The sequence below is a fragment of the Mustela nigripes genome, chromosome 6 (genome assembly GCF_022355385.1).
Source record: "Mustela nigripes isolate SB6536 chromosome 6, MUSNIG.SB6536, whole genome shotgun sequence".
Lineage (NCBI taxonomy): Eukaryota > Metazoa > Chordata > Mammalia > Carnivora > Mustelidae > Mustela > Mustela nigripes.
In genome coordinates, this window is record NC_081562.1 from 100,712,945 (window position 1) to 100,739,482 (window position 26,538).

At 56.7% G+C, this 26,538-nt stretch overlaps 4 protein-coding genes across 12 annotated transcripts in view; 2 read left to right on the top strand and 2 right to left on the bottom strand.

Moving 5' to 3' along the window:
• The window catches only part of NOP2 (NOP2 nucleolar protein), a 14,636-nt gene extending 12,698 nt beyond the window's left edge, over window positions 1-1,938 (top strand). For both annotated transcript variants that reach the window (XM_059403723.1, XM_059403724.1), the window contains exon 16: window positions 1,115-1,938. In XM_059403723.1, coding sequence (XP_059259706.1) covers window positions 1,115-1,782 — 668 coding nt within the window. In that variant the 3' untranslated portion in view covers window positions 1,783-1,938. The remainder of the gene's footprint in view (window positions 1-1,114) is intronic.
• A 493-nt stretch (window positions 1,939-2,431) lies between these two features.
• Window positions 2,432-14,888, top strand: IFFO1 (intermediate filament family orphan 1). 6 transcript variants are annotated; one of them, XM_059403726.1, is made up of 9 exons: window positions 2,432-3,263; window positions 7,219-7,279; window positions 7,425-7,520; window positions 8,190-8,330; window positions 9,272-9,453; window positions 9,611-9,731; window positions 10,011-10,106; window positions 12,790-12,920; window positions 13,822-14,888. In XM_059403726.1, exons 1-9 carry the CDS (start codon window positions 2,491-2,493, stop codon window positions 13,922-13,924), a joined length of 1,704 nt encoding a protein of 567 aa, XP_059259709.1. In that variant the 5' UTR covers window positions 2,432-2,490; the 3' UTR covers window positions 13,925-14,888. The 6 variants fall into 6 exon arrangements, with proteins under 6 accessions (XP_059259709.1, XP_059259710.1, XP_059259711.1 ...); XM_059403727.1 differs by having other exon boundaries at window positions 10,014-10,106; XM_059403728.1 differs by having other exon boundaries at window positions 9,296-9,453.
• An 876-nt stretch (window positions 14,889-15,764) lies between these two features.
• Window positions 15,765-19,513, bottom strand: GAPDH (glyceraldehyde-3-phosphate dehydrogenase). Its single transcript, XM_059403732.1, has 7 exons — window positions 19,473-19,513; window positions 17,650-17,749; window positions 17,452-17,558; window positions 17,247-17,337; window positions 16,999-17,114; window positions 16,818-16,899; window positions 15,765-16,455 (listed from the first exon to the last, which is right to left on the bottom strand). The coding sequence occupies exons 1-7, from the start codon at window positions 19,493-19,495 to the stop codon at window positions 15,973-15,975; spliced, it is 1,002 nt and encodes a 333-aa protein (XP_059259715.1). The 5' UTR covers window positions 19,496-19,513; the 3' UTR covers window positions 15,765-15,972.
• A 2,902-nt stretch (window positions 19,514-22,415) lies between these two features.
• The window catches only part of NCAPD2 (non-SMC condensin I complex subunit D2), a 30,224-nt gene continuing 26,101 nt past the window's right edge, over window positions 22,416-26,538 (bottom strand). For all 3 annotated transcript variants that reach the window (XM_059403734.1, XM_059403733.1, XM_059403736.1), the window contains 9 exons: window positions 26,346-26,469; window positions 26,109-26,264; window positions 25,064-25,241; window positions 24,884-24,978; window positions 24,348-24,428; window positions 24,063-24,246; window positions 23,245-23,371; window positions 22,998-23,159; window positions 22,416-22,756 (listed from right to left, as the gene is read on the bottom strand). In XM_059403734.1, coding sequence (XP_059259717.1) covers window positions 22,671-22,756; window positions 22,998-23,159; window positions 23,245-23,371; window positions 24,063-24,246; window positions 24,348-24,428; window positions 24,884-24,978; window positions 25,064-25,241; window positions 26,109-26,264; window positions 26,346-26,469 — 1,193 coding nt within the window. In that variant the 3' untranslated portion in view covers window positions 22,416-22,670. The remainder of the gene's footprint in view (window positions 22,757-22,997; window positions 23,160-23,244; window positions 23,372-24,062; window positions 24,247-24,347; window positions 24,429-24,883; window positions 24,979-25,063; window positions 25,242-26,108; window positions 26,265-26,345; window positions 26,470-26,538) is intronic.

Genomic DNA, 26,538 nt, shown 5'->3' on the forward strand with positions numbered 1-26,538 from the left:
GGGACTCGATCCCAGGACCCTGAGATCATGACCTGAGCCAAAGGCAGAGGCTCTTACCCACTGAACCACCCAGGCCCCCCAAAAATCCTGTCTTTAAAAAAGACAAAGCCAGGGCGCCTGGGTGGCTCAGTGGGTTGAGCTGCTGCCTTCAGCTCAGGTCATGATCTCAGAGTCCTGGGATCGAGTCCCGCATCGGGCTCTCTGCTCGGCGGAGAGTCTGCTTCCCTCTCTCTCTATCTGCCTGCCTCTCCATCTACTTGTGATTTCTCTCTGTCAAATAAATAAATAAAATCTTAAAAAAAAAAAAAAAAAAGACAAAGCCAGGCACCTGGGTGGCTCAGTGGGTTAAGTCTCTGCCTTCGGCTCAGGTCATGATCTCAGGGTCCTGGGATCAAGCCCCACATCAGGCTCTCTGCTCAGCAGGGAGCCTGCTTCCTCCTCTCCCTGCCTGCCTCTCTGCCTACTTGTGATCTCTGTCAAATAAATAAATAAAATCTTCAAAAATAAATAAATAAATAAATAAAAATGAATAAAAAAGACAAAGCCTAGCACTTCATGTTTATTCAGGATTTACCTCCTGAGTCTCCTGTGACTTGCCCTCCTTAAGGGGACACAGCTTCCTCTGGAAACCTTGCCCAAGGATGAATAATGATCTCTTCTTCTTTCTCTCTTTTTTTTTTTAAGATTTTATTTATTTATTTGACAGAGAGAGATCACAAGTAGGCAGAGAGGCAGGCAGAGAGAGAGGAGGAAGCAGGCTCCCTGCTGAGCAGAGAGCCCGATGCTGGGCTCGATCCCAGGACCCTGAGATCATGACCTGAGCCGAAGGCAGTGGCTTAACCCGCTGAGCCACCCAGGCACCCCTCTCTCTTTTTTTTTAATCCCTTTCTCTTTATTATGAGGTTCAAATGTGACTTGGGTAAAGGCCAGGTGATACCAAGTAATTGGAATCTAGGTGGTCTGCTTTGAGGTGCTACCTGCCTACAAGGGCGCCGTTGGCTGACAGTAGTCAGGCACTTTCCTTACCTTAGACCTCAGCTTACTTCTTCCACTAATGATCAAATCTCAGTGATGACGCCCAGTTTCTTAAACCACATGTTTAATTTTAACCCAGGGAATTCTGGAGATTCTACCCCTGCAAACCTAGACTTGACTGAGGTGAAAGGTCAAGTGACCCCCAAGCCTGAGGGCAGCAGCCAGCCTGCCAAGAAGGCAAGAGTGGCTGTGAACGCAAAGCAGCAGTTGCAGAAACAGAAACATCCCAAGAAGGCCTCTTTCCAGAAGCAGAATGGCATCTCCAAAGGTACAGACTCAGGATTGTCCACTGTATCTTGTGACACAAAGTTCCAAGCTCCTTCCAAGGTCCAGGACAGTAGTCAGCCAGCTCCAGAAGCTGAAGTGATGAAGGGACCAAAGGTGACTAAGAAGCTAAAGCAAAAGTCAGCTACCCTGCTGTCCTCCAAGAAAGTTGCCTTCCTGAAGCAGAATGGTCCTCTTAAGGGCACCAGCAACAAATTGCCTGTGCTATCCCTTTCCACGACCCAGGCCACTGTCAAGCCTGAGGACTGTGATCCGCCCCTTCGAAACACCAAAGGGGCTGAGAACGTAAAGCAGCAGTTGCCTTCCAAGAGAGCTGCCTTCCAGAAACAGAATGGCACCCCCAAGGGACCTGAGACTTCCACCATGTCCCTCCTTGGTTCCAGCCGGCCCCCACCAGCAAAGAGGAGGAAATCTCAGTCCAGAGGCAGCAGTTGTCCAGTGTTGTCTAAGATGAATGGTTGAAACTAGACTGGGATGGCTCACTGCTGTTGGCACTGGGTTGGAACTTTTTAACCAACTGAGCCACCCAGGCACTCCATTGGGTTGGAACTTTTTACCTCTGTGAGGTTGGCATCCCCATTGTGCATGTGAAATCTAATACACGTTTTATAATCTCTGGTCACTGTGTGTTTTTTGAGGGGACTGGATTCTCGCTTTGCTGCTTTAAAAGTAGTGGTGGGAGGGTGGGATAGGGCCCCCTCTGAAGAGAGGAAGCAGTGTGGTATCCTGAGAAATCCATTTCAGGCTCTTGGGCTCCCTTGGTCTCCTCAGGGTCCAGGGCGGGAGAGTCTTGGAGAGTCCTAGAGTCAGAGCTTAGGGTGTTCGGACTCTGGGGACCACAGGAGGGCAGTAGCGGTGTAGAGAGGATGGGCATCCTGCCACCAGAACCCATGGAATACTGAAGGACCTGGACTTTATTTCTGTCACCCTGGTTTGGGAGCACGGACCGGGTCCGCTCAGCCTCAGACCCGGAAAGGTCCAGGAGCCGGCCTCCAACTGAACCTTTAATTGGCTTCCTCTCTGCCCTGCCCCGCCTCCTGACCTCTGCCCCTTCCGCCGGGCCATCTGATTGGTTCCCCTCGCGTCCTCCTGGCGCTTTATTGGCTCTTCTCCCTCGCCCTCCATCCCTGCTTCTGTAGCGGTCCCTGTCTCCCGGCAGAAGACGCAGCCATGAATCCGTTATTCGGCCCCAACCTCTTTCTCCTACAGCAGGAGCAGCAGGGCCTGGCCGGGCCGCTGGGGGACCCTCTGGGAGGCGACCACTTCGCCGGGGGAGGGGACGTGTCCCCAGCGCCACTCGCCCCGCCCGGCCCGGCTGCCTACTCGCCGCCTGGCCCGGGCCCGGCGCCCCCGGCCGCCATGGCTCTCCGCAACGACCTGGGCTCCAACATCAACGTGCTCAAGACCCTGAACCTCCGGTTCCGCTGCTTCCTGGCCAAAGTGCACGAGCTGGAGCGCCGCAACCGGCTGCTGGAGAAGCAGCTGCAGCAGGCGCTGGAGGAGGGTAAGCAGGGCCGGCGGGGCCTGGCTCGCCGCGACCAGGCCGTGCAGACCGGCTTCGTCAGCCCCATCCGGCCCCTGGGGCTGCCCCTGAGCGCCCGGCCCGCCGCCGTCTGCACCCCTTCGGCGCGGGTGCTGGGGTCGCCCGCGCGCTCGCCAGCCAGCCCCCTCGTGCCCTCCGCGGCCTGCCACTCGTCGCCCTCCACCTCTACCTCCACCTCCTACTCCTCGTCTGCCCGCTTCATGCCCGGCACCATCTGGTCCTTCTCTCACGCCCGCCGGCTGGGGCCGGGACTGGAGCCCACGCTGGTGCAAGGGCCTGGCCTGTCGTGGGTGCATCCCGACGGGGTGGGCGTCCAGATCGACACCATCACCCCCGAGATCCGCGCGCTCTACAACGTCCTGGCTAAAGTGAAGCGCGAGCGGGACGAGTACAAGCGGAGGTAGGGGACCGGGAAGGTGGGGACGGGGCTCAGTGTCATGGCACACACATGGGGCCGGGACCAGGTGTGGGGCCGGGAGAGGAGATAGGGAGGAGTAAGATGAGAGTAAAGTTCCTGCTGTGTTAGGAGGAGCTTGGAAGTAGACAGACGGCATTGGGTACTGGAAGTCCGGAATCCACAGGGAATGCAGAAGTCGCACTGGTGACCGGAAGAAGGATCCTCAGAGCTGCGTACTGTGGGGCATACATATTTTTCTTGTGGCTTTTCTGTCTCATCTAGGCTGCAGTGTTTGGATGACTGGGTTCACCGTGGGGTTGTGTGCTGTGTGAAAGGGACTCACATCTACCTCTGGGTAGACATCTGGGGTACTACTTAGCCTCTCCCAGCTCAGCCCTCAGAGCAGTTTTGTGATAGATGCCGCACACAGATCAAAAGTAAGAGATCAGGATATAGCTTTCACTTGGGAGTCTAAGTGAAATTAGAAGGGTGGGGGGGTGCTGCATCTCCCAGTGGGCGATCCTGCTGTTGCTCTGGGTTTCCCAAGGTGATGCTGATGGAAACTGGGTGCCTACTCCAGTTCCACAGGAAGGGCTCTGGGACCTCGGAACATTGCTTAGAGTAAGTCAGAAAAAGAAAAGTAAAGAGATAAGGGGAAAGGAATTCCCTAGGGAAAGGGGAAGGGATTGCTGGTCCTCATAGGGCTTGTGGAAGCTGCAGGGGGGGTGGTGCGGCGGATCTGTGAAAGTGGAAGGAGCCAAAGGATGACGAAATGTGAGTGAAGCCAGCAGAGGAACCGAGTGCGCGGAAAAGTTGAGAATCTGGACACACCCTGTGAGTATAAGGCAGCTGGGGGCAGGCCCGGTGCTGACCCAGGATGAGGATTTCGCTTTCTTCGGGGGACTGGCAGGGCAGCCAGGTCCCAGGAGAAGGGACGTGATGCTGGTGCTGGCTGTATATCCTTAGAGGCCTGAGAACCCAGGCCATTAGGAAGAAGCACGAGCACAGCTAGCCCTCTGCCTGGATGCCGTGGTTGAGGAAGAAGATGACAGGTCTGGAGGAGGCTTTATTTTGGGAGCCATCAGGTTTAACCTCTTCATTGGCTCCTCTGACCCCTTGTGGGCAGGCTTGGGAACTACCCAGGCAGCCCTGTGTGGCAGATACTGGTGTGTCAGCTGGGGCTTGGCTGAATGTTCCGGGAGCTTAGCCCTGGGTCTGGGGGCAGCCTTCAGGAAGCTGTAACCAGCCAGAGTCTAGCAGATTGCAGATAAGCATACTTTCTGACGCTGAGTCTTTCTTCATGCTGGCTTCCTTCGTCATACGTAGCCCACGTTATAAGTGCTTTGGGAGTCTCAGTTCTAAAGCCATCATTCACCTGCCCCCAGAACCAGCCTGCCCCAGTCCCTGCCCCAGCCCCTGTCCCTGCAGGAGTTAATTAACAATGGTCAGTGGCTGAACACAGACAGTTCTGGAATGCCTAACCATAGAAACAGCTGCTGTTCTCGGGTATTTGTTTTTCTTTAACTGAAAGAGTGTTTGTCCTTGGTCCAGCCGTCCAGGGCAGCAGAGAGTTATTCCTTGGGGACTGGTGAGCTCATCACTCTGCAGCACGCTGCTGTGCAGAGGGCCCCGCAGCTAGAGGTGTGTGGTACGTGACACTGGCGGTTCCTCATTCTTCCACCCCAGATCCTGTGCCCTCGTTCTGTTCCCTTGAAAATACCGTAGCTCCTGTCTGTGGCCCGGAAGGCATGAGTATAGCCTGAGCACTGAACTGGGAAGGAGCTGAGGCTTCCTGGGTTCTGTTCTCAGCTCCCCTGCTGTGTGCCACCTTGGGTGGACCGCTTCATCCTTCATCCTGGCCTCTGGCTTCCAGTGTGGGAATGGCCCCTGCTTCCTCACTTTGCTCGAGGGTACCATTTATTTAGGAGGGAGGTCTTTAGTGAAGGTAGAACACATGGAAATTGCTCAAATTCTACCCCGTCAAGGGAACCTTGAAAGTGAGACCAGATTGGAATGGAGGTCAGAAGGAACCTGTTTGTGGGAAAGTCTGGCTGCAAAACAATAGAGTTCTAGTAAGCTTCCAGGGGTGCCAGGCTGCCTCAGTCAGGAGAGTATGTGACTTTTGATCTCAGGGTTGTGATTTCGAGTCCCACGTTGGGTGTAGAGATTACTAAAAATAAATAAATAAATCTTAAAGAATTCTAGTAAGCTTCCAGGCAATTTATTTTCAGATTTTTTTAAAACACTGTAATATTTTTGTTCATCTCAATCCGCCCCTAACTTCCTTACTTAAATTTCTACTGGAATTTGCTGCTTTCTGCCCTTCCCAATGCATCTTGCCCAGGGTCGCTGTCCCCTTGCCAGGCTTGCTTCCTCCAGGGGCTTACGGACTCAGGGTATGACGGCACTGCGTCCCATGGCTTCAGGTTGTCAATGAAGAAACCACAGGCCCAGGAAAGATAAATATGTCCGAACTGTGAAACTGTTTTACTTGATGCTTCTGGGACCTCTCACCGGCCCTGACCATCAGAGGGAGAATACCAGAGCAAAAGGAGGAAGGACGTGGGGGCAGCAGGGATGGGGGTGGGGAGCAGAGAGCAAAGAGTCCGGGAAGCTGGGCTGCATGGCAGGCTGGCCGGGTAGTGGCTGAACCGGCTGTCTCTCCCTTGCCCAGGCGGGAGGGGCAGTGGGTGACGTTGGGGAGTTATTATTAGGAGCACTGCAGTGCAGAGCCCAGTGAGGAGCAGGAGGGCTTGGAGGGAAGAGGCTGTGGGCAGAGCCCAGTGGGGAGAAGAGGGCGAGGCAGGGGAGAGATGGAGGTGGGGCAGGGAGGATAGAGTCCCACGTCTGCAGAATCTGCTCCGTCAGGCTTTCATTTTCTTGCCGTTCTCTCTGTGGCTTCTGGCCACCTTTCTGATCCTGCAGTGTGTCTCATGGTACCGTGCCCTCCTTTCTGAGCCTGGAAGAAGTGGCAGGAGGTGATAGGCTGTCTGAGTGGGGTCTGAGAAGTTCTGCCAGCCCAGGCCCTGAGTCTTGAGTCCTCCTGCAGCGTTCCACTCCAGCACGGCCCTTCTGCCTGTGCTGCACCATGACCTGTGCACTGGCTTGCTGTGGACTCCTGTCTAGTGGAAGCCCTGGCCTTGCATAGCAAGGGGGTAGTCAGGGGGTCCTCTTAGCTGCTTGTGCTCCTAGTTTCAGAATCCTGGAGCATAGGGGATGCCGCTGCTAGTTCCCACCCAGCGGATGAATGAGGCTCTTTTTCCTACTCTGATTGCCCTCGCCCTCGGTGTTTAGGTGCCTGGGACCCCGCAGGCTCCTGCTTTCCACTGCTTTCATGGTTCAGGGCCAGGCCCGTCTCCTCTCCAGGGCTCCTGTACAGGGGCTCCGGGTTGGGGGGAGCAGTTTCTGGACCTTCGACAGGGGACAGACTTCGAGTGTCCCCTATCAGGCTGTTGACCAGCCTTGTTGCTGTGGCGTGTGTCCTGCAGCTGCTTCTCCCCAGTGAAATGGCACCACAAGCAGCAGGGCAGCGGGCTAGAGGAGCCCTGGGCTGGAGCGGACAGGAGGCGGGAGACCGGATCTGGGCCCCCAAAGGTGGGGGGCTGGGCCAGCGGGCCTGGGGGTCTGGCGCAGGCACGAGAGGGGAGGAGGCCAGCTGGGCAGCTGGCTGAGCCAGAGCCCAAGTGGGACAGGTGCTGTGGTTGCTCTTAAGTACGACTCCTGGGGCGTGGCCCGGAGGTTCCAGGAAGACAGCTGGCGTGCCAGGAAGTGTGGAGCCACCCGACAGCTGCAGCCGGCCGGCTAGTCCTGCCCACGGCTCCTGTACACCAAGGGCAGCAGAGCTAGAGAGAGAGAGCCCTAAGTGGGAGTGGCGGTGGGGGGTGCGCAGGGAGCCGCAGGGGTGGGGCAGTGCAGGACTCCACACCTAGGCTCCCTCTCTGTCCCCCATGTCTGCCAGGTGGGAAGAGGAGTACACTGTGCGGGTACAGCTGCAGGAGCGAGTGAACGAGCTCCAGGAGGTGAGGGCTTCCCCCGCCGTCCCTGCCGTGTCCCCGCACCCTGTCACTGGCCCCCGGCCCAGTCCTCTCCTGGCCCTTCTGTGTCCTTACCTGCCCCCCGCATGGGCGGCATGGCTCACTCATGGGGCTTTCTCCCTGACTGCAGGAAGCCCAGGAGGCTGATGCCTGTCAGGAGGAGCTGGCCATGAAGGTGGAGCAGCTGAAGGCTGAGCTCGTGGTCTTCAAGGGGCTCATGAGCAACGTGAGTGCGGCCCCCTCATGCCTGGCACCGGCAGAGCAGGCCTTTCTGGTCTGGGCCTGTGGCTCTCCTGGCCACAGCCCTCACCCACCACGCCGCGCTGCTCCCCCACCCCCATACCTGTTCAAGAGGAAAGGCAGGAACCGAAGCTTTGGTGTCGGTGTCCTGTGCAGGGGGCAGTATGGCCTTCGTCGTTCCTGGAGGCCCTAAGCTGCAGTTAAGGACCCAGATCCCCACTCTGCCACCGGCCTGCAGGGGGGGCTTTCTGCATTCCGTCACTGCTCTGCTCTGTCCCCCTTCTCTGTGGAATGGGGTCATAAGGGCGTGTACCTTGCAGGGCAAGTCCAGAGATGAGAATGCACTTAGGGGCGTGCTGGCCCTGACTTCGTGCTGAATAAGTGGTAGCCATTCTTCTTCGTGCACTACTTCCTCCACTCTTGGAGCTCCCAATGGGCTCTCTCTCTGGAAGCATAAGTTCTGGGTGGAGCCCCTGCAGGTTCTGGGCCGTGCACTCCAGGGCTCCCCCTCCGACCAGGGGGCCCGTGGCCTGCGCAGCATGGGAATGCTGCGGGGAGGGCATCCAGGAAGAGTGACACACAGCAGCAGTGTGTGACATGAAGGCTGAGGCTCTCACTGGGCCTTGTCTTACCGCGCCCTGCGTTCCCTGGGCAGAACCTGTCTGAGCTGGACACGAAGATCCAAGAAAAGGCCATGAAGGTGGATATGGACATCTGTCGCCGCATCGACATCACCGCCAAACTGTGTGACGTGGCTCAGCAACGCAACTGCGAGGATATGATCAAGATGTTCCAGGTGAGGGGGCGGGGCTGCTCCCAGGCCCCCGGCCCCTGCGGCACCTGCCCAGTGCCTCAGCTCCTCACGGGAGGGGCGCCGGCCCAGAGCCCCCTTGCCCCTGCCCCCCGGGTCAGCGCCGGCCCCTCCTTCTTGGGGGCCTCACCCTGGCACCGGGGCCCCTCAGTGGGACTAGGCTGGGGGGCAAGAAACAGCCTCTGAAGAGAAGGTTCGGAAACCGTCTCTAACGCCATCTCTCCCCTCCCCTCTCTCTCCTCTGTCCGCCTCCTCTCCTCTCTTCCTTTCATCTTCTCTTGCTTTCTCCACAGAAGAAGCTGGTTAGTTTTGCTCTCATGCAGGCTTTTGAATGTCCCAGTCCCAGTTTCTAAGTCACCTAGGCCTTTGGCCTTCAGTTTTGGCCCACTGGGCTTTTGGGCCCAGATTTTTACTCCTGTCTCTGTTCTCCTTGCTCTTTCCCCTTTGCTTCATTTCTTTCTGCCCCTTCTCCGACTTTGCAGATCTGGGTGTGTGATTCAGACTTTCCTTTGTATACACCTCCTCCTTGCAGCCCAAAACCTTCCTTTCAGTTTGGTCATTTCATTAGAAAGGACTTTTTTTTCTTTTTTCTTTTTTTTTTAAGAAAATAAATCCTCTGTAGCCATTTTGCACATCTGATGTGGTTGCCCCGGGGCCATTTCTTTCCTGATCTTACTGCCCTATTTTCTCTGTTTCTCCTTTTTCTTCCTTCTCAGTCTGCAGCCCTGCCCCCATCCGTGTGTGTCTGCCTGTCTCTCGGTAACTCCGGTGTCTGTTCCCGTCGTTGTAACTGTGTCTTCTCTCTCTGTCCACTCTGCCCTCCCGCTGATTCACGCTTCTCCCTCCCCCCCCCCCCCCCCCCCCCCCCGCCGGCGCCCACCTGCCCACCTGCCCTTCTCCTCACGCACCCGGCCTCGTCTCTGTAGTCTCTGCACTTGTCTCCCATTAAGGTCCCATCCATGGGGGGGCGGAAGCGGGAGCGCAAGGCTGCCATCGAGGAGGACACCTCCCTGTCGGAGAGTGACGGGCCCTGCCAGCCCGATGGGGATGAGGAGGAGAGCACAGCCCTCAGCATCAACGAGGAGATGCAGCGCATGCTCAGCCAGCTGTGAGTCCCGAGTCCCGCAGGCCCGCCCCTCAGCGGCACCCCTGCCCCGAGGCCGGAGGCACCCCCACCCCGTGCCCTGCCCAACGCCCCGACAGCGGCCTGCTGCTGCCCGAAGAAAAGCCCCTGCCCTCCTTGACGGCGGGCTCCCTGTCTCTAGGAGGGAGTATGATTTTGAGGACGACTGTGACAGCCTGACTTGGGAGGAGACTGAGGAGACCCTGCTGCTTTGGGAGGATTTCTCAGGTTATGCCATGGCAGCCGCAGAGGCACAGGGAGAGGTAACGGCCCCTCCCAGCCTCAGGGCCCCTGCCAGCCCTGCCCAGACCCCCAGCTGGCCGCCTGTGCCCTCCCTCCCCTCTGCTCCCTGCACTCCTTGCTGCTTCCCCTCTGTGGCCTTCATCCTCTGCCTGCGTCTCCCCTCGTCCTTTCTCCTTTCTCTGGGCTGTCTCCAGCTTCCTTTAACAGGACTCTCTCTCTTCCCCACCTTGGCCCTGTGCGATGCCCCCATCCCACCCTCCCCACTGGCCTCCCCGTCCTTGCTTTCCTTTTTGCTCCAGCAGCAGGAAGACAGTTTGGAGAAGGTGATTAAAGATACGGAGTCCCTGTTCAAAACCCGGGAGAAGGAATATCAGGAAACCATTGACCAGATAGAGGTAAGGCTGGGATGTCTGAAGCTGCGACCGGGGATTGGGGGGACCCCAGACACTTTCTCTTGTGGGGGAGGGGCCTTAAGACCTCGCTCTGCGCGGGGGGCCGGCAGGCAGATTTGGGTTCCAGTCTCAGCCCTGTCACTTGCAACTGCTCATGGGCTGCTTGCACCCTCTGAGCCTGTTTCTTCATTTGTCGATCCTGCCTGCTCACAGGCTTGTCTGAAGATCGGAGGAAATGAGGCCCGCAAGGAGCTGAGGGCAGGGGCTGTCAGCCTGGGAGCCTGGGAGGCTTTCTGCCTGGCGCTATAGTGCTTATTAGTTTTCCTACTGTGAGGGCCATAGCAGAGGCCACTGAGTGGACTCGAACTCTGCTGTTTCTTCAGCTCAGCCCTTCACCTGACGGAGCAACCTCTGTGGTCCTTCCCTAGCCTGGAGGAATCTTCCCGAGTGGGGAAGGGAAACTAGGGCTCTAAGCTGGAGCTAGATGTGCGGGCCCAAGGGCGGCTTTGTGGCAGCTGCAGGGCGGTGGGGCAGGATGTTGTTTTCAGCAGCCTCCCACTCCTGGAGAGAGCCCTTCCTGGAGCCCTGAGCACCCTGGCATGGGGAAGAGGCCCCTGGGCTTCTGAAACTCTTGGCCTCTCTTTAAGCCCCCGTGGCCTATTTATGCCCTTGCTGCTCTCACACTGCTGGCATTTTGAGAAGGGACCGACAGGTGATTTTCCTACTTGCGCGTTCTCCCAACACATATCACTTGGTCCTGCTCCTTGAAGCTGAACTTGCTTTTGTTTCTTGCACAGGCAGACGGGCTGAGTTTTATTTATTTATTTTATTTTTATTATTTTTTAAAAAATATTTTATTTATTTATTTGACAGAGAGAAATCACAAGTAGATGGAGAGGCAGGCAGAGAGAGAGAGGGAAGCAGGCTCCCCGCTGAGCAGAGAGCCCGATGCGGGACTCGATCCCGGGACTCTGAGATCATGACCTGAGCTGAAGGCAGCAGCCCAACCCACTGAGCCACCCAGGCGCCCGAGGGCTGAGTTTTAAAGGCAGCAGCCAGGTGTCTGCTCCCCACGGAGGAGGGGAAGGGGAGAGCCACTTTCTGTCCACTCAGGACACCCATCTGGCAGGCTCCCTCTTGTCCTGCAGGAGGATGGCTTTGGGAGAGGTGTTGAGAGCTAACAGGGGTCTTTGGGTATGCTGCTGGCCCTGGTGACTCATGGAAGGTGGGAGGGAATTCCTGCCATCCTGCCTCCTTCCAGTCTCTTGAGCTGAAGCCCTGCCCTGCCCTCCAGTCTCACAGCGAGGCTGGGGGTTTCGGTGGAGGCTCTTGGGTGCCTCCTGGCTTGTGGTGGCTCCCTTCCCTCACGTGTGAAGGGGACCCATACACATGTGTAGAGGCAACTGGTGGCGGTCCTAGCCTTGTCTTTGGGTAGAATATACTTGCTTCATTTCTGTCTTTTTTGTCCTTGCCGGTGACGGGCTCTGGCAGCTGGCCCCTTCCCCTCCTGCTCTCCTTAGCTGGAGAAGCTGGGGTGGTGGCAGTGGCCAGCCCTCACAAGAGCGGGTGAGTGACCTCTATTGTCTTCCTGACGGAGCAGTCGCATGACCCGCCCTCATGGCCTGGCTCTGGAACCCTGGCTGTTGTGTGAGCTGTGCCCACTAGGGCTCCTGCCCCACCGGCGCCACCATCTCTTCTGGTGGGCCTTGTGACCCCTTTACTTCTTTCTCTGAGTTCCCATCCTCTCCCTGTCCAGTTGGGATTAGTTCTGGGTGATTTCCTCTTTCCAGTTCGGATTATTCACGGGGAGTTTCCTACCCTTTATCTTTGCTTTGGGGCAGTCAAGCAGATCACCGCCCAGAAGTTTTATTCAGCCTCTCTGTTTGGCCCCCTGTCCTTTGTACCCAAAACAAAGAGAGACCAAGATTGTCTCTGGCCCAGATCTTTCCCGCCTTCGCCCTGCCTCTCAGCCCTACCTTTGCCAGGGAGGCCGTTTCTTCCTTGATCTCTGAGCCCACACTTTCACCATGGAACCTTTCTTGAATCGGGGTACATCTAACCATTGGGGCACTGGGTGTGGCCACAGCCTTTCAGTGAAATGCTGCGAATGGCTCACAGGAGAGATGAGAGCCCAGAGAGCCCTCTGAGGAGGATCGACCCTCTTTGAGCCACTCAGGCAGGTCTCCTCCTTTGTGACACGAGGCTTGTCAAGAAGTTCTCTAAGTCACCCAGCGTGGTGCTGGGCCTGTGCAGGCAGAGATGAATAAGCCATGGCCGGCCTTCCAGAAGCACCCGAATGAGTGAGGGAGACAGACGGGGTGCAGTGGTGCACAGGGCCACGCAGGAAGCCCAGGGAGGGAGCCAGGCTGCGTGGACAGCTGCCCCGGGCTCTCTGTCCTGCCCGCACTTTGGTTCCTGTCATCAGGGAGGATCAGTTGCAAGAAGGCAGGCCCGTGACAGAGACCCGTGCCTTCCTCTGCAGGCAAAGATGCCCAGGAAAGCTAGATGTAATGACAGTACAGGCGGTCCCCTCCTGCTGGGAAGACTGATTTTTAAATCTGAGGCCTTGCCCATGGGCGCCCGGGACCCCCTCCCCTCCCCCCGCAGTGTTCTTGGCATGTTCGCCTCCTAGGGGTACAGGCCGGGGCCCTGCTGACTTGCAGGGCCCTTCCCCTCCCCGCCACAGCTGGAGCTGGCCACGGCCAAGAATGACATGAACCGGCACTTGCATGAGTACATGGAGATGTGCAGCATGAAGCGGGGACTGGACGTGCAGATGGAGACCTGCCGCCGGCTCATCACGCAGTCGGGAGACCGGTGAGGACCGGCCCTGGAGGTCTTCCACCATGTCTTCCACCAGGGGCCCATGCAGGGAGGGAATGTGGTGGGTTGGTCCTGAACAGCCTGAGGGTCAGTCCCATCTGGACGTGGGGCTCTTGGGAGGGGCACCCTGCATGTCCGGCCTGGCCCCCTGGCCTTCTGTCCCTCAGCAGTGGGGTGATGGGTGTGTGTCTGTTCATGGCTGGATGGCCCAAATCTAGTACCACCAGCCTCGGGGGTTCCCTGGTCAGAAGCAGCTCAGAACTGCCGAGGAACAGAAAAGGTGTGGTGGCGGATTTGTATCTAAAGTCAGGGCCATAGTTTGTGCATTTGGCCCTGTGTACGTTCTGCCTCTACAAAGAAGTAAATTTTTAAAAGTCCCCAAAATACTACAGATGGACATAAAGCTGGGGCAAGCTTTATGCAGTTGGCCTGTGCAGTTGGGACTCTCTCATACTGTGGTATGAGATCTTTTTTTTTTTAGATGTTGTTTATTTGAGAGAGAGAAAGAAAGCATGAGTGGGGGGAGGGCCAGCGGGAGGGGGAGAAGCAGACTCCCAGGACCCAGGGATCCTGACCTGATCAAGGTCAGATGCTTAAGTGACTGAGCCACCTAGGTGTGCCCCTGTGATGAGATATTTTTGAACTCTGAGCCTCCCAGAGTCCCCAGGATAAAGACAGGGACCATATCCCCCATCATGGTGGGGTGCAAGAGCTTTCCCTCCCCTTCCCTGCTTCCCTCACCCTGCCTCCATCCTCACCTCTGTGACCCACCTGTCCTCATCAGAGATGGTGTTCACCAGCCTGCCCAAGAATGAGGCCAAGGGAGAGAGGAATGCTAGCCAGCCTCGTCAGGATTCCTGCCTGCCCCAAGGTGACAGCTGGTGTTTTTTTCTAGAAAGTCTCCTGCTTTCACTGCGGTCCCGCTTAGCGACCCGCCGCCGCCAAGCGAGGCTGAGGACTCCGATCGTGATGTCTCATCTGATAGCTCCATGAGATAGGGACCTACCTCCAGCTTGGAGCCCTAGGGCCCCACCCTGCTGGGAACTCACCGAGGGGAGGGGTGGGGGTTTCACAGAGGGGAATATTATCCGTCCCACTGCACCAAGCCTTGCCCCTGGGGACTGGGGCACTCCTCCCTTGGGCTTCCTGCCTTTAGCCTTGGCCTCCAGGTTTCTAAGGTGTCTGGAGCAAGGTTTAGCTGGACCGTCCCAGGCAACTTCCCCCACAGCAGGGGCTCTCCTGCCTTCATGTGTGGGTGTCTGCTACTTTCTCATCTCTAAAATGCTGCCAGTGATCGTGGCCCCTTACTTTCTCCTCTGAGTAAGGAATGTGATTGTCAGATCTTCCTTCCAGTTCTGTGGCCTCAAGCCCGTTTACGGTCTGATTCTGTACTGGTGCTAACTGGCCCAGGCACTGGTATGAGGTGGATGAGGCTGGACATTGCATGGCTTGTGGAACCCAGGCTGTGTGTGGGAGAGGGCCTCGCTCCGCCCTGCAGGTGGAAGGACAGAATGGGCAGGGCGCGCTCCCTCCTCCCTCCAAGTGCTCAGGGCCATTTGCCTGTGGATGGCAGTGCCCTGGCTGCGACCCTTTCCCCAGGACAGTGCTGCCTTCAGGGGTCTCAGTGCCCCCACCCTGAGCTGGGTGGCTTCTGGAGCTGACTGGTGCAGCATCATGGAGGGAGACAGAAGCCCATGCTCGTTTCCCAGTCAGCACTGAGTGGCAGAGAAAAAAGTGAAGCTACATGTGCGTGTGCACTCAGGGTCTCAGTCTCTTCCAGTATCAGCTGAAGATGTGCTGTCTCCCTCTTGGTCACACACTGAGAACAACAGGCTGAGATGTCCCAGACTTGGAAAAGCTTGTTAGAAACTAGGGACACGCAAATGAGGTGTCAGCCTGACTGCCGAGCGGACATTGGAATGTAATCTTTAATAATAATCAAACTGGAGAGTATTTATTGAACACTTTTGTGTCCCTGTTTTAAGCACTTTCTGGCGGTAGGTACACAATCCGTTCTGGGAGCTGCGCCCTGCTTTTCTTCCCCTCACACAAGCAGGTGAAAGGCCAGGCCTAGGAGGTTGTATGTAAATTGAGTCTTATATATGGGGTAGCCTGTGCTTCTGCCCCAAGCTTCCCCTGCAGGACAGCACTAATCCCCTTCACACCCCCTCTTAAGTCCTAGAGGTGGAGGTTCACCTCATTTTCCTGATCATTGAGTACACAGTGCTTACACAGCTGACCAAACAGAATCCTCCTAGAGGACCTGGAGGGGCTGGGCACTGGCCTATCATTTTACAGATGGGAATAACTAGGGCACATAAAGCAAGAAACTTAGGCCAGACCTCACAGCTGGGAGGCAGAGTGGAGTTTGCCCCCTGGCACTCAGCTGTCCTCCACATTACTAGGGCTCTGCCCCAGAGTGGCCTGGTAACCAATCAAGGCCACGAGACTTGCTAGGCCAATTCCAAAGCCCTGACTTCCTGTGCCAAGGTTACCCTTCAGTTGGCTACAAACAGAACAGCTTTCAGACGGAGGCACCAGGTCATCTGGCGACAAGACCACCTGCCCTCTAAAGGGATCACATCTCAGTCATGCAGCACCTATGGGCCTTGGAGGGATACTGAGCCAAAGCCAAGACCAATGGCCCTTGGAAGTGAATGCAGTGCTTATACCTTTGGGAGGGATGCTCCTGTTAGGCCTAAGACCTCTGGCAGAGTTCACACCTGGTTGGAGTGTGCTAGGCCGTCCCTGGGTACTGTCAGCAAGATTGATTTCTTTTGGCACTCAGCATAGCTCCCTTTATCCCAGACACTGGAAAAAGCTAAAACGCCCAAGGAGTTGGCTGGGTACAGTATACTTTATTGATGGTACATGACAAGGTAGGGCTCCCCAAGCCCCTCCCCTTCTTCAGGGGGTCTGGGATGGAAACAGTGGAGGTTGGGAGATTCTCAGTGTTTTAGGGGATAAGTTGGGGCAGGGATTCCCCAGCAGCTGAGGGCCTCTCTCTTCCTCTTGCTCTGGCTGGGGCTGGTGGTTCAGTTGGCTCTTATTCCTTGGAGGCCATGTGGACCATAAGGTCCACCACCCGGTTGCTGTAGCCAAATTCATTGTCATACCAGGAAATGAGCTTGACAAAGTGGTCATTGAGAGCAATGCCAGCCCCAGCATCGAAGGTAGAGGAGTGGGTGTCACTGTTGAAGTCGCAGGAGACAACCTGGTCCTCAGTATACCCCAGGATGCCCTTAAGGGGGCCCTCTGATGCCTGCTTCACCACCTTCTTGATGTCATCATATTTGGCAGCTTTCTCCAGGCGGCAGGTCAGATCCACAACAGACACGTTGGGGGTGGGGACACGGAAGGCCATGCCAGTGAGCTTCCCATTCAGCTCAGGGATGACCTTGCCTACAGCCTTGGCCGCACCAGTGGAAGCAGGGATGATGTTCTGGGCAGCCCCTCGGCCGTCACGCCACAGCTTCCCAGAGGGGCCGTCCACAGTCTTCTGGGTGGCAGTGATGGCATGGACGGTGGTCTGGAAACAGGGTGGGGGAGGTGGCAGGAGTGAGGGCCTACACAGTACTCATGTCACCCACCCTTGGGAAGAATTAAGGGACAGAGTCACCTGACCTTGAAACCCCTGTGGCTACCCCCAGCCCAGGATCATGTTCTTTTTTTTTTTTTTAAAGATTATTTATTTGACAGAGAGAAATCACAAGTAGATGGAGAGGCAGGCAGGCAGAGAGAGAGGGAACTCTGAGATCATGACCTGAGCCGAAAGCAGTGGCTTAACCCACTGAGCCACCCAGGCGCCCCCCAGGACCATGTTCTAAGCAGAAATATGCAGTCCAGGATGAGAAGTCAATGGGCATGGGGCACTTTCCCCATCATTCATACCATGAGTCCCTCCACAATGCCAAAGTTGTCATGGATGACCTTGGCCAGAGGAGCCAAGCAGTTGGTGGTACAGGAGGCATTGCTGAAAAGAGGGAGGTAGGTCAAGGCCAAGCAGATCCATCCTGTGATACACAGTATTACTAGACCACTTCTCCACTCCTCTGCCCTCTGCCATGCTCACCTGACAATCTTGAGGGAGTTGTCATACTTCTCATGGTTCACACCCATCACGAACATGGGGGCATCAGCAGAAGGAGCAGAGATGATGACTCTCTTGGCCCCGCCCTTCAAGTGAGCCTGCAGTGGAGAAGTTCTTGTAAGCCAGGCCCTCCTTTCCTGGTCTAAGCCCCCAGTCCCCATTCTTCCCACTACACCTACACCAGAGCCCAGGGTCAACACCCTCCCACCTTTACTCTCCTTGGCACTCACCCCAGCCTTCTCCATGGTGGTGAAGACCCCAGTGGACTCCACAACATACTCAGCACCAGCATCGCCCCATTTGATGTTGGCGGGATCTCGCCTATAAGGTAAGACGACACCAAATTTAGGGATGTGACATACCATGTACCCAAGGTGGTCACCCCATCCTAGTACCTCCCTCAGAGCCAGTTTCCTGTTTCTCCTCCACACTTACTCCTGGAAGATGGAGATGGACTTCCCATTGATGACAAGCTTCCCGTTCTCCGCCTTGACTGTGCCGTTGAATTTACCGTGGGTAGAATCATACTGGAACATGTAGACCTGGAGGGATGGGGAAAGGGGGAGGGGGCAGTGAGGGGCTCTGCTTCAGTGGGGCTCTGCTCCCTAGCACGGCTGCAGGGGCAGCACTCACCATGTAGTTGAGATCAATGAAAGGGTCATTGATGGCGACAATATCCACTTTACCAGAGTTAAAAGCAGCCCTGGTGACCAGGCGCCCAATACGGCCAAATCTGAGAAAGACAAGGGGCGGGAAGGAATGAGTGGGGCAGAAGAGAAAAGCCTCCTGGGCATGAAAACAGTCTGAGGCCAACTCATCCCCTTCCAGGGGTGAGAAAATGGCACTTCCTTGCCACTATTAGTCCCAAGAAATCTAATTTTATCCTGTGCAACCCTGCCAGGACAGCATGGCCAATAAGTGAAGCCTTCCCAAGAGGTGATTAGGTTCAAACGCTTGCCCAACTCCCAGTGTCTACCAGTCCCACCAGGAGAAACAGCAGCTCAGGGCATGGTCTGGCCACTCCCACAGTCTGGGCACGTGGCACTTATCACCCCCACTATCTGTGCCCTGACAATGCTTGCACTGGTCTGGCCCAGCTTCAGGAAACACCCTCTGGGCAGCAAAGACTTGCACACTTAGCATCACCAAGCTCAAAGGGCAAGAGTAAAGGTCAGAAATTAACTGGACAAGGAAAGCACATCCCTTCCTCCAAAAAGGAAAGAGGAGGGGGAAAAAGGGTACTTCCCAACCCCCTAATCTCAGGAGTCCAGTTTGCTAACATGTCTGTCCTTGCAAGCCCTCTTCTAGAAATTAGGAGCAGAAGCAACAGGTGTGTGTATGCGGTGGTGGTGGGCAGTGAGAAGTAAGAGAGTAGAAGACCAGGCGGGAACTGCAGAAAGGTCAGGCAGCTATATTTAACCCTAGATTAGAGTGGAGTGGGGATCTGATTTCTGGAAGATGGAATAGGGAGAAGGGCAGGATTCCCAAGGCTCACCGACACCTAATCCTCCCAGTGACCTTTATAGCCTTGCCTTTTAGGGCTGGGTCAGCTCTAGGCATCGAAGGAAGGAAAGAGCTTCGAAGAGAGCCAGTGAGATGTAAGGGGCTGCTGCCACAGGAGCCATTTTGTGGTGGAAAATTTCTATCTACCCATGACTCAGCTCCCCCAACATGGCACTAAGCTGCAGCTACCACACCTCTCCTGAGAAAGAAAAAAAAAAAAAAACAAGACAGAACTCCCCTGAACCCACGTTTCTGATTCATCAGAGGATCATCTAGGAAGAGCATCCCCGAGGGAAATTTGGTTGGCAGCTTAAGGGATGTGATCAGGTTCTCAAGTCAGGCTCTTTCGAGAGCGAGGCTGCGGGAAGCTTTGCCTCACCTGGCCGACGGGATAGAGGCGACTCCACCCCAGCGAGGCAGGCCTCGGAGGTTTAGTCATAGGCGAGGAAGGAGGAACAGTGAGGAGCTACGGGAGATTTCCTAACGGTGGTTCCTTCACTTCCTTCCCCGTTGCAACATGGCGGCAAGGTTACCGCAAACGAGCCCTCCCGACGGGCTGCGCACCCAGCTAAGCGAGCCCCGGGAGCCCCCGGCCGCGCGCGCGAAGTGGGGGGTGGGGAGGGAAGAGGCTGGTGGGGGAGGGGCGCCTTCCCGGCACGTGACCCCGCAGGGCGCGAAAGCAAAGAAAGAAGCCGGGACTGGGGGATTAGGGGATGGCTCTTAAGCCGGGACAGCGGCGGACCGCTCGAACCCGCAGGGGTGGCATTGCAGGAGGCGCCACGGCCGGGAATGGGGTGGGGGCCACGAGGCCCTCTGGGGCCGGAACCTCCGCCAGGTCAGAGCGCCGACCTTGAGTTCTCCTTGCGGGTGTGGTGGGGGGGGGGTAGGACCACCGCACCCACGTCCTCTACCCGCTCGCCCGGGGCCGCACCCTGCCCCATCCCCTAACTCACCCGTTCACTCCGACCTTCACCATCGTGTCTCGGGCACGCGGCTGCGGGGAGAGGAAGGCGAGCATTAGAGAGTCGGGGCGGACGGGGGCTGCAGTCCGGCCACTGCCCTGCCCTCCCCTCCCCCCACCCCCCGGCCTCCATTCCCAGCCCGCGCCTGGGCACGTCCGTCCTCCCGCCCCTGCAATGCGGAGGTCCGGCCGGGCACGCCCGACCAGCGGCCGCGCAGCCCCGCCCGGGTCCGCGAGCGCCCCTGGTCCCCTTCGGAGCCGTGCCCCGGCCTCTCGAGGTCCCTCTCTGTCTGGCTTTGCCGAGCTTTACCTGGCACTGCACCTGAAGATGCGGCTGTCTGTCGAACGGGGAAGAGCAGAGAGCATCAGAGGAGGCTGCAGTCCAAATTTATAGTGCCTGGGCGGAGCGTGGGGGCGCGGGCCCCGCCTCTCGCCGGCTCGCCCAGTCGGGGCCCAAGGGCGCGGAGGCCTGAGCTACGTGCACCCGTAAAGCCGGGAGTAGCCGGGCCCGAATTTTTGGACCCGCCTGCTTCTTCCAGTGTGCACGCACCTAGCGTATGGGCTAGGGACGGAGTGGGGGAGGGGACAGAGACCAGCTCAGTGGAGGAGGTGATTGCAAATGGCACTCGTGGGCATGCAGGAGACTGTGGACCCAAGGATCAGGCTCCTGGTGACAACGGAAGCCCTCCGGGAGCCAGAGCCGTTAAAGTTGCCTCACAGATGAAACGGGAGGGCTTCGGGAGCTGGTGGGATGGGGAATTGGAGCCGGAGCCGGGACCCCTCGCGGTTGTGCGCGGCCACCCCCCTCCCCTTTCTTTCAGAGGCTGAGGCGGGAAGGCTGAGGAACTTCTCCAGGCTCTTCGGTAGTGGCGGGGGAACCGCAGAGGAAAAGGCCCGGGAGGGGTCAGCCCGCCTCCTGCCGGGCTCTGCCCAGCCCCCACCGCCCCCTCCCCGGGCCCTGGCTCCCGGCCTCCTTGGGCCGGGGGCCTGGACTGGCACTGGGCAGTGGGGTCCTGGAGAAGAACTAGGGCTCGGGAGATGGCTGAGGAGTGGGGGCGGTTTCTGCGCTGAAGGTCACGCTGTCCCGCAAGCTCGGGCAGCCGGGAGGGCTGGTAATTGGGGCGGACAAACCAGGCCCTGTGTGCACCAGTTCCTCTCCCCGAGGCGGGGCTGGGCCGGAGGGGGAGGACGCGAGGCCGAAGGCCTCCCACAAAATCGCTCCTGGGAGACCTGAGTGCTGTGCAGCCAGAGCCAGGAGAGAGTGCCCCTTTCACCGCTTCCAGCCCCGGCCGGAGAGTGGGACGTGAGGGCGGAAGTCCCTCCCCATCCTGGGACGTGCCGGCCAGCCCCAGAGCTAGGGACGCCCCTACCCAGCCCCGCGCCCCGGGATGTTGGGGGAAGGGTGAGGAGTCCAGAAGAGGGATAAATTTGGGACGTCTTGGGCACGTGGTGGGAACCGGCCCTCAGCCCCACGCGAGGTCGAGGGAGGGATCTCTTCTCCTTCCCCATCTGGGGCCCGCTGCGCCGGGGTTTGCCAGCTTTGGACGGAAGAAAGGCTGCGTTCAGAAGGCTTGAGGGTTTAGAGGGGATTGGGGTGGAAGGGACAAGTCCCTTCAGCAGGTGCTGGGGGCTGGGGATCCAGGGGCCTCTTTGCTGGCCCAGCGTAACCTGAGACCAGCCCCCTTTTCTAGCTGAAGAGCCTGTGGCTAAGTTTAGCCTGGCCTGGTGATAACCTTTGCTTAAAAGGCAGAGAGTAGGCTCTCCTGCACCCCGACTGCAACCCCCCACCCCCACCCCCGCGCAGTCCCTACCCTTCCAGGATTGCCCTCCCTCCTTGGGGCCCCAGAGCCAAGTCTGTGTCTGTCTGGCAGCCATGTGCATGGTTGGTTCCCAGGCTTTTCACGAACCCCAAGAGCAGGGCCAGAAAGCACCTAATGGTGATAGGAGGCGGGAAGCACCACAGGTGGTCTGGTGGGGCCTGGGGTAGGGACTCAGCTGCTAACCCTTCTATTCTGCCCTAGCTCAGCCAGCACCATTAACCCTTTCCCTGGACTCGATGCTCCCACACTACCTAGAATGTGTCTGAGGTCCCATCTTCCCTTTTGCTGCACACACGTTCTTTATCATTACTGTCTTCTGCCAAAAAGGGAGCTCGGTGCCCATGGAGCATTACCCATGCAGCCTGCTGTTGTCATGGCAGCAAAGACACCAGTGTTGTCATGAGAGCAGGCTCACTGCCTAATGGTCCAGGTGACTCAGCAGAGCAGACCTGGGGAGCTGAGGGTGTGGGCAAGCTAAAGCAGTGTCCGCATGTGGCTGACTTCCCACAGACCCTAGAACAGTAAAGTGATGCCTTGGTAGGCAGTCTGCACAGATGGTGGGGGGGAGCTGACCTTCCATCAACCCTGAGACCAGGTCAGTCCCCTGTCCCAGAGACAGGCTCGGGGAGCACAAATGGGGGAGGGGAGCACGCAGTCCAGCCCGGGGTCTAGAGAAGGGTTCTCTACCTTGGAACCACTGACTGACGCTTTGGGCTGAATCATTCTGTTGTGGGGTCTGTCTTCTACTGTGCGGTATTTAGCAAAAGCCTTGGTCTCTCCCCACTAGATGCCGATAGGGAGCATCCCTCCCATCTAGGTTGTGATGACAAAAAAATCTCTAGGCATTGCCAAATGGCCCCGGGAGGGCAAAACCGTCCCCAAGTGGAGCCTGTCTACCTGGAGACTAAACTCTCCGTGCTTCGCCACCGTGCAGCAATCCTGTCACTTGTGCAGTGTGGGGAGGTCAAGAACGGGAAGATGAGGCACCAGGGTAAGCATGGAGTTTATCAGATCTTGAGATAGGCCCCAGGACTTTTGGGCTCCTCTTTTTGAATTGATAATCCTCTCCCTGCCTCTTGCATCTGGACTAACATGAAAGATGAAACAGACAAGCCTAGGAAAGTCTAAAAGTATATAAAAATATTTATTCACTAGGAAATGAGGAGACTGGGAGACATACAATCCGGTGAAAGCAGCTCAATTCAGTTCAGTTGGGCTAGTTTAAGAAAAATGCTTTACATTATAAAGACCATTAAATGTTAAAAAAGACAAGATGACAGGCAAACAAGTATTTTACAAGAGCAACGGACTTCTAGGTCACCCAGCAAGACAAGCTTCCCAGCAGGGATAAGAACAGGCAAGATGACCTCTTAGGTCCTGTGCCTTCGAGGAGGTGCTCGGCGGATGGGTGTAGTCTTCTTGGGTGTCTCATCTTCTGTCATCTCTGCTGAAAGCTCTACTCAGAGGATTGGAGGAATAAGAAAAAGCTGAGTCACAAAGATGGTGAAAAGTAGATCTCAGGGAACAAGTGGGATGGCTCCAGACCACGCAGAAGAAACAAAACCCAAACGGCACAAGGGGAAGACACCTCGGGGCGAGGCGGTGGAGACAAATCTATACAGCAGGACCCCATCAGAACCAGCCTCACCCCTCAAGTTACGCTCCCTCTGGGCCAAGGCCAGGAGGGAGCATCGTACCTTCCTCACTGGACTCATCACTCGAGAAGACGATTCTGGGTTTCTTTTTTGAAACTTGCTGTCGGGTGTCTGGATGCCGTTGGGTGGTACGGCGGGGCTCGGGGGTGACAAAGTCACCGTCTGATGAGGCTGCAGAAGCCAGATGCTGGTGCCGCTTAGAGACTAGAAAAGGCAGAGACAGAGTCCGCAAAAAGGAATCTTTCAGAGGAGGGCCGGATCTCTCCACCCATGGAGCAGCTTCACATACCAGTGGATGGTTTCTTGGCTGATGGGGCCCTCTGGCTACCCCCTTGGCCAAGCTCAAGGTCTTCCACTGCATCCAACCCTCTGGTGTGGCAGACCCGAAGCTTCTGTTCAAATTCATCTATTATAGCCTGGAAGGGAAGAAGACATGAAGAGCAGGCCTGGAAACACAGTTACTTCTATGATGAAAAAAAAGTCATGAAAACACACGGTGAAAGCTGAAATGCAGATCAAGGAGAGAACCTAAGCTGACGGGTTCACAGTGCGTGACTGCAAGTATAGGATGTTCTGGAAAAGGCACAACTGTGGAAAAGTAAAACAAATCAGTGGTTGCTGGGGGTTGGGGGGACAGAGTGAGTGGGAGAGCCCTGAGGACTTCTTAGACAGCGAAACTGCACTGTAGGATACTAGAATGATGGACACAGGACATTACTCTTGTCCAAACCCACAGAATGCACACTGAGAGTGACCCTTAAGATAAACTATGGACTTTGGGTGATAATGATGTGTCAACAGAGGTTCATCGATTGCCGCAGATGTGCCACTTTGGTGGGGGATATTGATCTTGGAGGAGGTGGTGCGCGTGGGTGGGGGTAGGGGGCATATGGAGGAGTTCTATACCTCCCACTCAATTTTGCTTTGAACCTAAAACTGCTGTAAAAAATGAAGTCCATTTCAAAAAAGAGAGAAAGACAAAGAAACAGGAGGCAGAAACAAAAGAGCTGGGCTCAGGTGGTGCTGCAGAATTGGCTGCAGGGCAGCCCGGGGCAGGTGAGGCGGGCCGGGCAGTATGCAGAGGACAAGCCCGGCAGCCAGGCTCACCTTGCCCTCGGGCTTGGCCCCACGACGCAGCTTTCCCACAACCGACAAGAAAGCACTGAAGATGGACTCATCCGACAGTTTATCCCCAAAGCAGTCAAAGTTGTCCAGCATCTTGCGGAGGCCTCGCTCTGTGAGGGGCAGCTGTGACACACAGTAGGCCAGGTCCCGGTACTGCCGCTCGGTCCTGCAGACGGCAGGGGGGAGTCGCGGGATAGAGAGGTAAAGGCCCATCCTTCCTCAGTAGGCTCCCACGGCCTTGGGGCTACCCCAGGGGCAGCAGCCTACCTGGCCGTGCGAAAGCGCTGACACAGCTTCTCCACCAGGCTCTCAGTCTGCTTGTCCTTGGTGATGTAGGAGAGCAGCTGCCTAAGGAACGGGAGATGTGGACGTGTGACCTCCCAGGGACAGCCATCCCTCCCCGTGCACCAGCCTTCTGTTGCCCTCCTGGCCGGGGAGAGAATCCCTTCGGCCGTGGCCCATGCCTGCCTCACAGTTCCTCCTGCCCTCTTCCTGCGCCCTCAGAGAAAGGTCCACCCACCCCTGGAGAAATGTTCATCAAGAATGGAAATTCGTAACACGACAAGCAGCTTGTCGTGCGGTGAGGACGCCTATGTGCCTACCACGTTAGAAACTCGATCAAGAACTAAGGGGCCAGCATCCCAGGCCTCATTTGCTAGAGGAGGAGCAGATGCAGAGAGGTTAAGTTACTGCTGAAGGCCACGCAGCTAAAAAGTGGCAGAGCCAAAATGCAAACACAGGTCTGTCTGATTCCTAAGGATGAGCTACAGGAAAAATGTGCTCCGGGGCCCAGGCAAACGTACTTCATGATGGTGTGGAAAGGCTCTTCCTCCACCCCTCCCTCAGGGTCTGATAGGCGGCTGATGATATCTGGAAGGAGGTTATAGATCGCATTGCCCTGGGAGAGAGAGAGTCACGTTATAGGGACAGTGTTGTGCCCGCTCCTTCAGCAGTGAGCTCTCTGCTGCCTGGCTGCCTCTCACCTTGTGAGAAAGCTCATTGAAGAAGTTCTTGGCCAGGGCAGCGATCTGAGGTGCGGGGTCGATGAGCAGCACGGCCATCTCGCTCACCTGCCCCTTCACCTTCACCATGTCCTTTAGAATCAGGTGGGTCATCACCAGCCCTGCTGTTCTCCGCACCTGCTGAGCTGGGTCCCGGAGCCTAGGAAGGAAATCCTAACTCACTGGGACCAACACTGGCAGGAAGGGCCCTCAGCAACAATTGCCCCTACTTCTTTTTTTTAAACGTAAATTCTCCCCTTATATGGGGCTCACACTCATGACCCCAAGATCAAGAGTCTTATGCTCTACTGACTGAGCCAGCCAGGTATCACTGTATTATTACCCCCCCCCCCCCTTTTTAGAAAGATTTTATTTATTTGACAGAGAGCGTAAGTAGGCAGGGAGGGAGACAGAGAGGGGAAGCAGACTCCCCGCTGAGCAGGGAGCTCGATGTGGGACTCGATCCCAGGACCCTGAGATCATGACCGGAGCCGAAGGCAGAGACCCAGACCACTGAGCCACCCAGGCGCCCCTCTATTACCCCTTCTTAATGTGACATTCTAGAAGAAGTTAGAAAACTGGGATTGGGGAAAGAGGCCAAGCTTGTAGCCAAGGCTTTGAACAGAGGCACCAATCCCTTTTGGGCCATATTTAGCTACGGCCTGTACAGGTCAGGTATCAAGCAGATGTTCAGGGTAATGCTGAAGACCAGACAAATACAGTTTTAAAGATTCTAATACTGGTCACACTGCAGCCTCTGGGAGCTGGCAAGGCCTGCTAAAGTCTCATGAGGGGAGAGCCTGGGTGGCTCAGTCAGTTAAGCGTCCGCCTTGGCTAGATCATGATCTGGGGGTCCTGGCTGGGATCAAGCCCTGCATCAGACTCCCTGCTCAGTGGGAAGCCTGTTTATTCTCCCTCTGCCTGTGACACCCCATGCTTTGTTCTCTCCCTCTGTCAAATAAATAAATAAAATCTTAAAAAAAAGAGAGAGAGAGAGAAAAAGAAAGTGTCATGAGGGCTCTCTTACCGAGCATACAGATGAGGTGTCCAGGGGTCCACCAGATTGGGGAAGCGGATGGCCAGATCCCCAGTAGCAATCATGAGGTTAGAGCGGACAATGGGGAGTGAGGACTTTTCCAGCATGGTGAATAGCAGACGAAGCTGGGAGTCACAGAAAGTGGCACTAGGGGGCCAGGAGAGGACCATCAGGGAGCCTGTCGATCCCCATTCTCTCAGAGCAGGCGCTTCCTTCCCCAGGGCCTACCTGATCATGCAGAACTTGCCCAGGGCAAGTGAAGCCGCAGCGGAGAGCTCTGGGCTGCTATAGACGCCAGGGTTGTTGCAGACTTTGAGCAGAAGTGGAATGAAGGCAGCCAGTACCTGTGTGCCTGTCAGAAGACAGCTCTCGGTTTGGGACAGGCTATCTCAGCTGGGGAGCAGACCCCTCGGCCAGTCTT

Bases quoted from the DNA above. Each gene is read 5' to 3' on its own strand.
- IFFO1 (XM_059403726.1), top strand. From the start codon at position 2,491: ATGAATCCGTTATTCGGCCCCAACCTCTTTCTCCTACAGCAGGAGCAG. The intron at 7,280-7,424 runs GTGAGGGCTTCC...CCCTGACTGCAG, and splicing joins GAGTGAACGAGCTCCAGGAG to GAAGCCCAGGAGGCTGATGC. The intron at 12,921-13,821 runs GTGAGGACCGGC...GTTTTTTTCTAG, and splicing joins ATCACGCAGTCGGGAGACCG to AAAGTCTCCTGCTTTCACTG.
- GAPDH (XM_059403732.1), bottom strand. From the start codon at position 19,495: ATGGTGAAGGTCGGAGTGAACGG. The intron at 17,559-17,649 runs GTGAGTGCTGCC...CCATCCCTCCAG, and splicing joins TCATTGATCTCAACTACATG to GTCTACATGTTCCAGTATGA. The intron at 16,900-16,998 runs GTGAGCATGGCA...CCCTCTTTTCAG, and splicing joins AACTCCCTCAAGATTGTCAG to CAATGCCTCCTGTACCACCA.